At 42.1% G+C, this 14,457-nt stretch overlaps 2 protein-coding genes across 6 annotated transcripts in view; one reads left to right on the forward strand and one right to left on the reverse strand.

Annotated features, from left to right (window-relative positions):
- LOC127686086 (putative testis-specific Y-encoded-like protein 3) overlaps positions 1-14,457 on the reverse strand; it is a 255,675-nt gene that overhangs the window by 192,187 nt on the left and 49,031 nt on the right. The window lies entirely within an intron of this gene.
- Positions 1-14,457, forward strand: part of Tm9sf4 (transmembrane 9 superfamily member 4) — a 50,936-nt gene that overhangs the window by 3,531 nt on the left and 32,948 nt on the right. Inside the window, exon 1 of one of the 5 annotated variants that reach the window (XM_052183944.1) lies at positions 5,849-5,922. The exons of 3 other annotated variants lie outside the window; for them this stretch is intronic. In XM_052183944.1, the coding sequence (XP_052039904.1) occupies positions 5,920-5,922 (3 nt within the window). In that variant the 5' untranslated portion in view covers positions 5,849-5,919. Of the gene's footprint in view, positions 1-5,848; positions 5,923-14,457 lie in introns of those variants that run through there. One more of the 5 variants, XM_052183943.1, reaches the window with a different exon arrangement.

The following is a 14,457-nucleotide window of genomic DNA, read 5'->3' on the forward strand; positions in this document are numbered from 1 at the left end:
TGTGATTCATGTATCACAAAATTGCACCTTCTTATTAAAAGATCTTTTTTTACATTTTATGTGTGTGTTTGCCTGCATGCATATATATGTACTATGTACATGCCGATGCCTGAGGAAACCAGAGAGGTCATCAGAACTGGAGTTACCGATGCTTGTGAGCCACCTTCTGGGTGCAGGGAAGCAAACCCAGATCCTCTGCAGGAGCAGCAAGTACTTGTAACACTGAGCTGCCTTACATTCACAGTTCCGTGGCTTTTGGTATATTTGGAGGATCACTGTTTAATTCCAGAATATTCCCTTTAACCTAAAGTGAAGCATTCCCATTCATTCCCAGACTTGGCTCCCTCAAGACTCTGGCAACCACTGATTTTCTATGTCTCTGAGGATTTACCTTTTCTCCGTTCATATAAAGAGAACTTAAAATGTGTGGGATTTTGTGTGTGTGTGTCTAGCTGCTTTTACTTTTCCATGATACTTTTTTTTAATAACATAAAAAGTTTATTATATTCATCTTTAATTTGGCAGACACAAGAGATATGAACAAATCCAGTTTTTAGGACTATTTTGAATACAGTCTAAACATTCTCCAGAGTTCTCAAATCATTTAAAGATTGCAGGTGAGAGTCATACCCTGCATGCTTCATGGTTACTAGACTTATTTAATAAGCCTTCATCAATAAAACCACATATATTTTAAACATTAGTGGAAACAAGAATCAGTTTAAACCACATATCCTTTCACCTTGAGAATCAAACCTTCTTAACTATAGAAACAAGCATCGGTTCTACACTTTAACAGCCAATCACTCTGTCCAAGAAGCAATAGCTTGAAGAGAGCTGGATACAAATGTTTGATTGGCTGATGTGGATCACTTTCTCACAATCGTGTGCTCCAATTCTGTCTTCCTCTGATTGCTTCTATAGGTAGACATGCCACATGTGATGAAATACCCTGTGTGTCCCATGAGCCTTTCTAAATTCATCCATGTTATAGCATTCCTAGTACTTCATTTTTTTTTCTTAAATGGCTAAACTATTCTTGTGTGGCTAGACCACACTTTCTTTATCCCTTTACCAGCTGCTTGGGACTATCTCAGGTATTAGCTATTTGGAATAATACTGCTGTGAACTGTGTGTGCATTTTTACATAAACATTTTCAGTATTGTAGGATATATGCCCAGGAATAGAGTTCCTGGGTCAGTTTACCCTATTTTGAAGGGTTTTATTCCATATAGAGCAGAATAACAGACTGACTGACACCAAGGTTCCTTGGAGCCAATAGAGGCAGTGCGAATAGTGCAGTTGGGTGGAAGTGCCCTGGAGCAGGAGGCAGGAAGGTCCTCTGCCTCTAGTCTGATGCTGTAGCAGCTTCTGACTCCTTTGGGCTTTCAGAGCTTCATCGTCTGGTGCAGAAGCACTGGAGGAGGAGGCAGCAGCTTGGCTCATTCCATAGTCATTGATTTCATGTGTGGCCTGGCAAATAAATGTGGCTTTCTTGATCTGTTTTCTGTATACATGTCATATGTAACACTAAGATTTGAACTTCAGCTGGCAGTGGTAGCACACGCCTTCAATTCTAGCACTGGAGGCAGAGGCAGGTGCATCTCTGGGAGTTCTGCTAGCTTGGTCTACATAGGGAGTTCCAGGCCAGCTTGGCAGAGAGAGAAATGGGGGTGGAAGAAGACCTGCCAGAACAAAAAATTGGCGGCAATGGCATATTCCCTTAATGCCATCACTTGGGATTGGGAGGCAGAAGCCCGCAGATCTCCTGAGTTAGAGGCCAGCCTTGTCTACAGAGTGAATTCCAAGTCCGCCAGGGTTACATAGAGAACCTTGCCTCAAACAAAAGGGATTTGGACTTCATGTTTCTAAATTCCAAGTGGAAAGTTGTGTAGCTAGTACTTATATTGAAGCTGCTTTTGCTAATGTTCCGTGCAGCTGGGTTTGTTTTTACCTGTCACCGCCCTTTGCTCCCTCCAGAGTGTTGTGTTGGGCATATTTTCTGGCTGGCTCCTTGAGTTGCCTCACCTAGCACATGTTCTGCAGGAACCATGGGAACTGAGTCCCTGTACCAAGCCTTGGTTAATGTGTTTCTCTGAGAAGTCCCTTCTAAAGGAGGCCCTCAGCCCACAGGAAATGCAGAGGAGACAGCGTTTAGTTGCTTCTTGGTCTCTATTTTACAACTTGGACAAAAGGTTTCCTTTGATCTTGGAATTAAAGAAGCCGGTTGCAAAATGTTGGAGAAAGTTGAGTTTTGATCTCTGGGCACTGGCAGGAAGGTGGGAAGGACCCGGATGAGCAGGGCCATCTGGCTACAGATGGATGGTAGGGGCTGCTACCTCCTGACCTGCTTTGATCCCTGAACCATTTGTTGTCATTATTGTTTCCCAGATTGGGGAGCGGGGCACCCAAGTCTTCTCAGTCCCACCTCATTCCTCTTCATTGCTTCCTCTGTGCCATTCGATATGTCCAGTATGATTTCTTACCTACATCCGATACCTTAGACTGAAAGACCTCCAGACTCTGAAGTCCAGGTCTATGGCTGGGTATACAAGCCCAGGGTAGAATTTCTTTTGCAACTGTGGGCAAGCGTCTTGCCTCTTTAAGCCTGTTATGTTTTCTTGATACTTTCATTATGGTGAAATAGACATAAAATTTGACATTTTAATAATTTGTACAAGTTCGGGACGTTCCATACATTCACAGCGTTATGTAACCACAACCAGCTCCACCCTTCTCCAGAACTTACCCAACATCCCATACTGAATGTTTCTATGGTCTTGAACTGGAGATGAGACTCTCAAAAGAATTGTTGTAATAATGAATCTGAGTGCCTAGCACTTCGTAGCTTTATTCTCAGGTGTGAAGTGTTGCAGACCTGTACTGTCGAAGCCTTCTGCTTCTGTAGCTGAGAGGTCTTTTATAAATATCCCCGAGGCAGGGAAGAACACTGATGTCTGTGCTTCCCTCTGGGGTTAAATGTGGCTGGCTGTAGCTTTTGTGATGACTGTTGGTTTCACCTGGACTTCGCCTGCTGCAGGGCTTCTCCTAATACTCACCTCCCCCAGCAGTTTTTGAGTCTTTTTATGTCTGTTCAACAACTGTTATGTCTCTGTTCTGAAATAAAGACTGCTTTTTCTGAGTTGCCAGAGGCTAATTTAGTTGGGGGGGGGGGGCTTGTTTTGTTTTGTTGTAGCTGGGTGAGTTCCTAAGCTCCGTGGGGCTTCCTGGTAAGTGGTCTTTAGTTATCCTTAGCTTTCATTCACATGCAGCTGAATTCTTAGGGAGCTTTAACTGATTGGATAATTGCTTTCAGTTAACTGTTGGCAAACAGTGCCTTGGGAGCCTCCCCACCCCCACCAGGTGCCTTAGTCCCTTAATGTGGGGAGTGGTTGCTAACTGACCTTAAAGCCTTTAGGGAGGAAGAGCACAATAGCAGACTCCTTGCTTCTGCAAGAAAGGTGCTGTCTTTGCTGTTGCAAGGAACTGGAATGGCCTTTTCAAGATTGTTGAAGAGGCAGAGGGCTCCAGAAAAGAAGAGGTTAACTTCTGCCACAGAAATGCCAGTGAATAAACAATTCAGTTCTCAGGAGAAACTTCCCATGGTTAACTGTTGACAGCTTCAAACTGGGTGGGGCAGAATTGGCAGGATGGAGAACATATCTTTCCTAGTAGTCTTCTCTGAGGTTGCTAGTGGTGGCGGTGGTTTGTTTCTGAATGTCCAGATCCCAGGAATTAAAAAAGCCAGTCGAGGGGAGACCAATTCTTTAGGTCTCTTGAGCTTTTCAACTTTCCGGGTCACCAATAAATACTTTTGCCTGGGGTGGAGTGTTAGGTTACCTGGACAGAGTTCTCAATTGCTGTCATCTGGTTTCCTGACAGGCTGCCCCTGTCAGGCTGACCCGGACACCAAGTAAAGCGGAAGGGATACTGTGGAGCAGGCTGCTGCTTATCCCTTGGAACTCATCTTTCTTTTAGAGCTTGGGACATAGCTGAATTTTTGTACTGAGCTTCCCACAGGAGTTACTGAGGTGATCTGTTAGAGTGACAGGCTGGGGAGATAGCTCAGAGGTTCTTGAAGAGGACCTGGGTTCCATTCCCAGGATCTAGGTGGTAGCTCACAACCATCCATGATTCCAGTTTGAGGAGAACTGATGCTTCTCTTCACACCTCCTAAGACATCAGACATGAATGTAGCACAGAGGTACATGTTGCAGACAAAACACTCATATATATAATAAATTTAATAATAATAATAACAATGACAATAATAATAAACAAACAGGGATTCTGCTACCATTTACTGCAATGAGCCAAAAGTCATCATCCCATCAGATTGTCAAGGGCCCATCTTCAAGTTTCCTGGAATCATGTAGCATCCTATATATTAGGAGTTTTGACAGTAGGATATGAAGCTTTAACAGACATTCTCCCAAAGTTAGAATTGCTTGATTTAGTTACCTGCAAACCTGACAACCAAACGTTTATGTGCTGGACATTCCATATGTCTGCTATCTAGGTATTTTTACGGGCAATGCATTTCTTTCCTCTGAAGTGTAAATATATTACTGGGAATGTAGCTCAATTGGTAAAGTGCTGACCTAGCAAGCATGATGCCCTGGGTTCTACCTTCAGCACCATGTGATCTCTTCACAGTGGTGCACCCCTGTTATCCTGGCATCTGGGAGATGAAGGCAGGAGGATCAAGGACTGACTGGCTAGAATGAATTTTTAATTTTTAAAAATTAATTAATTAATTAATTTAATTCTTTTAATTTTTCATGTTAATCTAGCTCAAGGTTTCTTGACTGTATAGCAAGTTCAGAGCAGCCAGGGCCATGTAAGACTCTGTCTTAAAACTTTTTAATATATGTATATATCATATATATATATGGAGAAATATGCATGAAAATATAAAATATGTTGAAATATATAATCAATGTGTACAATTTGTTAATTTTTTAAAAAGCTGGGTCAGATAGCTGGAGAAATTACTTGCCTTCCAAGCCTGAGTTCAATCCCTGGAACTCAAGCAAAAAAAAAAAAAAAAAAAAAAAAAAATGGAATCTAGAACAGAATCTACAAAGTTATTCTCTGACCTCCACAAACACACAATAACAATTAAAAAAAAAAAAAAAAACCCAGAAAGCCAAAGTAATGTACTTGGCTTCCCTTAATCCATGTATCAGGAAAAATTGGTTTTGATTTTAAAAACCTACCTCTCTATATTATTTTATGCACATAAAATTTCTTTTGAAATCTTGTTATAGGTTGGGTGGGGTGGTATATGCCATTAATCTCAGCACTGGGGTTGGAGTGTGTGTGTGCAAAGGTAGGTGGATCGCTATGAGTTTAAGACCAGCCTCATCTACACATAGGGAGCTCCAGGCAAGCCAATACTACATAGTAAGATCCTGTCTCAAAACAAACAAAAATAAAAGCCCAGCTTGTTATAATAATCTCAGCATGGGCTAGCGTAGAAGAGCGAGTCCAGCCACGGGGACTTCTCACCTGCTTCCCAGGTCTCCCTCGCGTGACCTTCCACCTCCACCCTCACCAGCTGGTTCCTTTTTCTTCAGGCATGTTAATCTATACTTTCATATTGCAGATCACTGTGAATGTACAGTGCAGTGACCTTTAGCTGTATGTAAACTTGTGCCCCTGTCACCACAGTGACACAGTGTTATAGAACAGTTCTGTTACCCCAAGTTCCCTCACATTGGTCAAGGGAGTGATGAAATCGGGCCTTTGTTCCCACAGCCAAACCAACAGTAGTTTCCGTCTCTGTAGATGTCCTTTGCTGGGTGTTCCTTGGAAAGGGAGTCATGTGTTAGACTTGTGCAGCTGCCTGTAGTGTCCCTGGGCTACTTCTTCCTGTGATGGACTTTGGTGGTTCTCTTCTCTGCTGACAGTATCCCATGGTATGGAAAAAACAACATCTCTTCCTATTTTGCTAACAATTGGGTTTTGAGTTTTCAGTTTTGAACTATGGTAGTCCTCTCCAATCTGAGGGTGTGTTTTTAAGCCTCCAGGGGAGATGCTTGGAATCCTGTGAGCACAGAACCCTGTCTTCTAGCGCTTTGCCCAGACTTCTTTTTACTATTTTGAGACAAGAGTCTAAGTTGTACAGGCTGGCTTTGAATTCACTCTAGCCAGTCAGTCCTTGAGCTCAGTGATCTCCTTCAGCATTTTAGGTACTAAATTATAGGCCTGTACCATCAAGTCCAATTCCATACTTTTTTCTTTGCTTGTATATCTTACAGTAGAATTTAATTTATAAATTAGACATAGTAAGATTGACAGAGCTGGTGGTCTGGATTGGGTAGTACACTGTTGGCCTAGCATACATAAAGCCTTGGGTTCAATCCTCAGTACCACATAAACCAAGTGTGGTGGTGCGCTCAAGAAGTAGAGGCAGGACAAGAGGTAGAGGCAGAAAGATCAGAAATTCAAGGTTATCCTGGGGTACATGAGCCCCTGGTTGGGGTAAGCAACAATGTTTAATAATGAAGTAGAACATTTATGTTAATAGTAATAAAAGTTAAAGGGTTATATATCGTTTATCTATGGAATTTCTGTTTAGTATTTTAAGACCTTTTTTGTTTGTTTGTTTGTTTTTGGATTTGGTTTTTTCAAGACAGGGTTTCTCTGTGTGGCCCTGGCTGTCCTGGAACTCACTTTGTAGACCAGGCTGGCCTCAAACTCAGAAATCCACCTGCCTCTGCCTCCCAGAGTGCTGGGATTACAGGTGTGTGCCACCACTGCCCAGCCGTATTTTAAGACCTTAATTGTAGGTAGCTCAAACTGGAAAATGAAACCAGGGATAAGGTGATAGTTATTGTGATTAAACAATCATATACAAGTGTGCATCTTTCTGTTGAGTCGGCCTAGAATTGGAAGTACTGGCTAATAAGTTTATGTTTAACTTTTTAAGCTACTGCCAAACTTACTGAAAGTGGCCTGTTATTTCACATAAGTTTCTCCATATCCTGATTCATACTTGACTGATTTTTATTTTGTTTTGTCGTTGTCCCCGCCCCCCCCCCCTTGTTTAGTTAGTCATTCTAGTAAGTGTGTGGTGGTACCTCACTATAGCTTTGGTTTGTATTTCCCTAAGTGACAGATGGTAAGCATCTTCTGATGTGCCATTCGTGGGTCTATATACATCATCTCTAGAGAAATGAAGGTACAAGTTATTTATGTTGTCTCTCCATCTCCCATGCTGGGATTGAACCAGAGAGCTCTACAACTAAGCCACACCCCCAGGCCTTGCCCACTTGTAAACTGGGATGTTTGCTGTCTCATTAAGTTGTAAAAGTTCTTTTTGTAGTCTGAACCCGTCTCTTATTACATATGGCACTTAAAAAGATTTTCCACCTGATTTTCCGCCTAGAAGTGTACATTTTTTTATTTTTATGAAATTTATTAATTTTAGTGGGTTATATTTTTGGTGGCATATCTAAAATAAATTCATCTAATTCAAAGTGACAGTTTTTCTTCTAAGGATTTTAATTTCAGCTTTTGTTTTGTTTTAATCTGGTTCATTCTGAATTTATTTTTTGGGTGTGTGACTTAACATTATTTGTGAATATGGTTACCATATAGTTAAAATACTTTGTTGAGCCAGGTAGTGGTGGCACACACCTTTAATCCCAGCACTTGGGAGGCAGAGGCAGGTAGATTTCTGAATTCAAGGCCAGCCTGGTCTATAGAATGAGTTCCAGGGCTATACAGAGAAACCCTGTCTCAAAAAAAAAAAACAAAAAACAAAAAACTTTGTTGAAAACACTGTCCTTGTTGGATTGCCTGGGCACCTTTGTCAAAGTCAGTTCACTATAAATGGAAAGGTTTGTTCCCATGCTTTCATTCGGCTGCATTGGTATCTGTGTCTGTACTTACCGTTTTATCATTATGCTCTATGGTATGTTTAGGAAATTGTATACATTACCCAGTTCAGTTTGTGAATCTGTTTTGGTTATTCTGAATCCTTTCTATTTCTTTATCAATATTAAGGTAAATTTGTGCCTGATGTGGTAGTATACACCTTTAATACCAGCACTTGGGAGGCAGAGGTGGGTAGAGCTCTGTGAGTTCAAGGACAGCCTGGTTTACATACATAGCATACATCCTACAGCATAGCCAGGAGAGAGCCTGTCTCACAAAAACATAAATGTGAGTGTGAGTGTGTGTGTGTGTGTGTGTGTGTGTGTGTGTGTGTGTGAGAGAGAGAGAGAGAGAGAGAAAGAGAGAGAGAGAGAGAGAGAGAGAGAGAGAGAGAGAGAATGAGAATGAAATGAATCACATACAGGCCTGAAGAAGAAGGTGTTGGAATCCCTGAATTGGAATCGCAGCCAGTTGTGAGCTGCCATTTGGGTGCTGGGAATTGAACCTGGGTTCTCTGGAAGAGCAGCTGGTGCTCTTAATGACTGACCCCAGCCCCAGAAGTAGTGTTTTCTATCTTAACTGTGAACTTGGAATCTCTCTGGTTATTTAAATCTTCCATTTCTCTTGGCAATGTTCTGTAATTTTCAGTACAGAAGCCCTTAAAAGTCATTTTTCTGGTGCAAGCCTATAATCCCAGCATTTGAGAAGCTGAGGCAGGAAGGTTACTGTGAGTTTGAGGCCAGTCCAGACTACATAGAGAAGACCAGACCAGCCAGGGCTACATAGCAAAACCATGTTTTGAACCAAAACAAAAATGTATATTTATTTTTCTTTATTATTTGTAGTGTTGAATGTAGCTTGTATTGAGTGTGCTAGGCAAGTGTTTTACTGCTCTGCCTCATCCAGTCCCAGGTCATTGTGATAACAGTATTAAGGCTGGGAAGGCTCAGCAGCTCAGCACCCGGCTGCTCTTGAGTCTGACTGCCAGCCCAGCACCCACATGGTGGATGACAACCTTCTCTAACGCTTTCACCTTCTTGGGCTCCTACACACATGGTGCACAGCAAACACTCAGATATACACGTGTATTTTTAATATATATTCTTGAATATTTTATTTTTCAATAATAAGTAGAACCAGTTTTAAATTTTATTTTGAGTTACTTATAGCTAATATGTAGAAATAAAATTATATATATATTTTTATATATCAATCTGGTCGTCTGTGACTGTCCTCAAATTGTTAGTTATTCTTGCTAGTTATTGTATAGATTCCTTAGAGTGTTCTCGATGCAAGATCATATAATATACAAATAAAAGCATTTGTCATTTTTCCAATCCAGATATGTGTAATTTTTAATTAATCTCTTTCATGCACTCATTTATAGCATAGAATTGAATAGACATGGTAAAAATATGTATCTTCTCTTTTTTCCTGATTTTGGGGGAACTTGGCATTTCGTTTTCCGCCATTAAATGTAATCATTGCCTGTGGGTTTTCATCTGGCTGGGGAAGTTCCTTTTTAGTTGTACTGTAAGTTGTTTGATGACTGTTGAATTTTGCCAGTTGCCTTTTGTGTTGTTAGTTGTCTGGTACGTCTGTCCTTTTGCTGCTTCTGTGGTACACTGTTAACTAGTAAGCCTTCCTTGCATTCTTGGGATAAATCACACACCACACCACCTTACCTAGGCTGGAATGACTCAAACTCATTCTCCTTCCCCAGCCTCGTCATACCTAGCTGTAGATGTTCTTGTGTTGCTAATTGCAGGGCACTTTCCTAAGGATGTTTCCATCTGGGTTCATGTTAAAAATAGAACTACTTTGTTTGGTTATGGTATATGCTTAAAACAAAACAAAACAAAAAGACAGGGTCTCATTGTGTAGCCCTGGCTGTCCTGGAACTTGCTGTGTGGACCAGGCTGGTCTCAAACTCACAAGATCTGCCTGCCTCTGCAGCTGGAGTGCTGGGATTAGAGACGGGCCACTAGGCCCACTGGTTTATGTTGTCAAACATTTAAACAAACAAGACCAGACTAGACACACATGAACAAAGATCTTCCTGTACCTAAGATGTGTGTTGGCAGTGTGTGGGTGATAGATCTACCTCTCATGTTGCTAATTGGTCTCCCCAAAGATAACAGTTTATCTCCGTCTAGCATACTGACTTGTTCTGTTTCTAGACAGGGCTTCTTTGTGTAACAGCCCTGGCTTCCTGGAACTTGCTTTGTAGACCAGGCTGGCCTCAAACTCAGAGATCCTCCTGCCTCAGCCTCCCCAGTGCTAGGATTACAGGTATGCCCTACCACACCAGTTATATTCTGATTTTTTAAATTAATTTATTTATTATATGTAAGTATACTGTAGCTGTCTTCAGACACACCAGAAGAGGACATCAGATCTCGTTACGGATGGTTGTGAGCCACCATGTGGTTGCTAGGATTTGAACTCAGGACCTCTGGAAGAGCAGTCAGTGCTCTTTACCTCTGAGCCATCTCTCCAGCCCTGATTTTTTTTTTTTTTTAAGTTAGTGATGCTAATACATAGGAAGTAAGATGCTGGATGTGGTAGCACACTTAATCCTAGCACTCGGAGGCAGGGACAGGTGGGTCTCTGTGCGATTGAGGCAGGCCTGGTCTGCAAAGCCAGTCCAGAACAGCCAGGCTGGTTAAACTGAGAAACTCGGTCTTGAAGTATCATTTTGTGTTTTACTATTTGAACTGTCTTTTCCAGTGCTAGAGCCTTGTATGTGTTGGGCAAGCTCTAACCTTGAGCTACAGCCCCGCTGCCCTGGTTTTGTTTTTAAACTGTCAACTCCTTTAGTTTAAAACTATTTGCCCTTTATTATTTTGTAAGAATTCTTGGTATATCAAAGAGTCCTTTGTCATGCTTATGATAAATACTTTCTCTCAAAATGTCTTTTTCCTTTTTATAAAACTATTCATGTGCATTTGAATATGTGTATATGCACATGTATATTTATTCATGTGTGTATCTATGTGAGTTTATGCACACCATATGTGTACAGATACCTAGAAGGCCAGAGGGCATTGAATCCTCTGGAACTAGAGATAGACACTGTTGTGAATTCCAAGTAATGCCACAGCTCCTACTCCTTACCTTAAGTTATGAAATGGAAATACTAGTTTCTACATGAAAAGAACCTAGAACTTTGCATGGCACATAATTGCTACAGTTTCAGCTACAAATTCAGTAAATGCTACTAGTTTTTGCTACATCATATATTCTCATCATCTTATATTAAAACTCACCTGTCTCAGCAGAGTACACATACTCCATTACATTTGGGTGGCATGACCTGGAATAATTTATTGTTTGAGGGAGGGGAGTGAGTTGAGATGGGATTTCATATAGCCCAGGCTGGCCTAGAACTCACTGTGTATCTGAGGATAATCTTGAACATTAATTTCTCCTGCCTCTTATCTCCCAAGTGCTAGGATTAGAGGCAGGTGCCACCACCGCTGGTTTTACGTGATGCTGGGGGTCAACCCAGGGCTTCAAGCATGCTAGGCAAGCACTCTACCTGCTGAACCACATCCACAGACCCCAAGTTAGTTCATCTCTCTTACACTAACTGGCAGTCCACCACAAAAAGAGCTGAAGTGTACAGGTAGTTGTCATTGCGACAGAAGCAAACAAGTGTGGGAGGTGCTTAGCACCAGGCAGCAGCTGGTGAATAGACAGAAGCTGGAAGCTGCCAGTCTGTGCCTGTACAGGGCTGGTCGGTGTGCCTCCTAGGGATTGGTGACTGGCTCCTGTTGGCTTTTAGTGTTGCCTTCCTGCTGGGGAGGAGCTTGAATTTCAATGTTTATTTTTGGGTTTTGTTTGTTTTGGGAGGAGGAAGGGCCTCCTTGGTTTGAGACTTTGGAACCTGTGTATTGAAGTCTTCTGAGATTTCCTTTTCACTCTTCTGCAACCTGAGCTCCCAAGGGAGCCTTGAGCTGCCTGGGGCAGTGTTTCTCAGTTAAGTCTGAAGGTTCTGTTTCTAAAGAGTAGAATCTAAAGCAACTTCTTAGATTTAATTGGCTTGATAAACTTTGAAGATTGTAATCTACTGCCCCAGCTTCTAATCTCTTTATCAGATAAAGCTAAAAGGTCTGGGCCTGGCTTCTTTTTTCTTTTTGTTTGTTTGTTTTTGTTTTGTCTTTGGTTGTTTTGTCTTTGTTTGTTTGTCCCCCCCCATCCCCCCTCCCAGAGTTTCTCTGTATAGCCCTGGCTGTCCTGGAACTCACTCTGTAGTCTGCCTGCCTCTGCCTCCCAAGTGCTGGGATTACAGACGTGCACCACCACCGCCTGGCTTGGGCCAGGCTTCTTAGGAGGGAAATTTCAGAACACATCTTTATGTTAACAGCAATAGTGGTCATAGTGCCTTATATGTAAGAGTGGTGACTTGGGGCTGGATAGGTGGCTCAGTCAGTTAGATGCTTGTCTTGCAAGCCTGAGGACCCTGAGTTCCTATCCCCAGCACCCACAGGGAAAGTGAGCAGCCACAGCAGTGCGCACCTGAGCTAGGCTAGCTCAGTCACGAGCTCCAGGTTCAGAGAGAGCTTGTCTCAAAGAAGAGGTGGGGAACAATTGGGAAGACATTGGATGTACACGAGCATACACATGTGAACACACACACACACACACATTATTAAAAAGAATAATTGGGACTAGAGAGATAGCTCAGCAGTTAGCTCTTCCAGAAGACTGGTTCATTTCCTAGCATTCACACCCACAACTGTCTGTAACTACATTTCAGGGGATCTGACACTTTTTTCTGGCCTCCACTGTCATCAGGCACACATGGCACACAGAAATATGTACAGGCAAACACCCATATTATAAGAATAAAGAGTAATAAGTTTAGAGGTCAGAGAGCAGTTTGAGTACATACTGATTTGAACCCCACTTCTACTAATATTTCCTTGGCATAAAGGAGGACACATCAATGTTGATTGGCCAGAATTGCACAGCTGGAGAGTAGGACCCAATGCCCCACCCATATTTTAGCCCCCCCCCCCATTATTTTTAAAGATTTATTTATTTTATGCACTGTAGCTGTATAGATGGTTATGAGCCATCTTGTGGTTGCTTGGGAATCGGCCCCACTCCTTCCATCCCTCCGACCCAAATATTTATTTATTGTTGTATGTGAGTACACTGTAGCTGTCTTCAGACACACCAGAAGAGGACATCAGATCTCATTACAGATGGCTGTAAGCCACCATGTGGTCGCTGGGATTTGAACTCAGGACCTTCAGAAGAGCAGTCAGTGCTCTTACCCACTGAGCCATCTCACCAGCCCTAGGGCCCCAAATTTAATACCTTCTTTGCATGTGGCAGCCACCTGCCTATTGACCGGCAGGGTACACTTTTAAGCCTGGTCAGAAAGTGAGAGGCCTGTACTTCCCATCCTTCCAGGAGTAGTTTCCCCTGAATGTTAGGTTGTCCTGCATGCTTAGCCTTTAGCAACTTGTGAAAGTGTGCACTCTGATTCAACAGACCCAGAGCATAACCTGAGTGAGTCTGTGCTACTAACAAGCTTCCAGAAAATGCTGTTGCTGCCGCTGCTTTTCAGATTTCGCCTTGAATGTGAGCACATAGAGACGTTCTAACCACACTGTATCAAGAACACTGACTCCAGAGATTCAGGATGATCCATAATCTAGAGCTTGAGTCCAGCTCAGTCTGCATAAGAAATTCCAGGCCAGCCAGAGTCAGTCAGTGAGGCCCTGTCATAAAATCCAAACAATGGCCATAATAATAATCTGGATGAGATGTCCCCATTGATAAAACAGTTTGTTTTGTTTGGAGATTGGGGGACACAGGTGAGACAGGGCTTTTTTATATGTTTCTGGCTTTCTTGGATCCTATATAGACCAGACTGGTTTTGAACTCACAAAGATTGCCTGGCTCAGAGCTGGAGAGATGGCTCAGACGTTAAGAGCACTGACTGCTCTTCCAGAAGTCCTGAGTTCAATTCCCAGCAACCACATGGTGGCTCACAACCATCTACAATGGAATCTGATGCCTTCTTCTGGTGTGTTTGAGCATAGCTTCAGTGTACTCATATAAATAGATAAACCTTTAAAAAAATCAAATAAAAAAAAGATTTTTCTGACTCTTCCTCTTTAATGCTAGGATTAAAGTCATGTGGCATAACACATCCCCACCCCCAAATCTCATTCTGTGCAAGAACTTAGAATTTTCCTGCCTCTAATTGCTAAATACTACTATGATTGTAGGTGTGCGTTATCATACCTGGCTAATTGTTTTCCTGAATTGATGTCAATATATAATTCTATAGAAACATTAGAAAGAACATATACACAGAAGAAGAAAAAACTATCATTTAATCCATTTAACATTCTGGTAAATTCCCTTCCTTGTACATTTTTGTTGAGTAGCCATACCTTAACATGTCTAGCATTCACGGAGTGACTCACAACTGTTTGTAACTCCGTTTCCAGGGGACCTGACACTTTCTTTCTTAACATGTCTTCTGGGGTGGGAGAGAGAGTTCAGTAGTTAAGAAGGCTCTTCCAGCCAGGTGGTGGTGGCGCACACCT

Source organism: Apodemus sylvaticus, chromosome 5 (genome assembly GCF_947179515.1).
Source record: "Apodemus sylvaticus chromosome 5, mApoSyl1.1, whole genome shotgun sequence".
NCBI classification, from domain to species: domain Eukaryota; kingdom Metazoa; phylum Chordata; class Mammalia; order Rodentia; family Muridae; genus Apodemus; species Apodemus sylvaticus.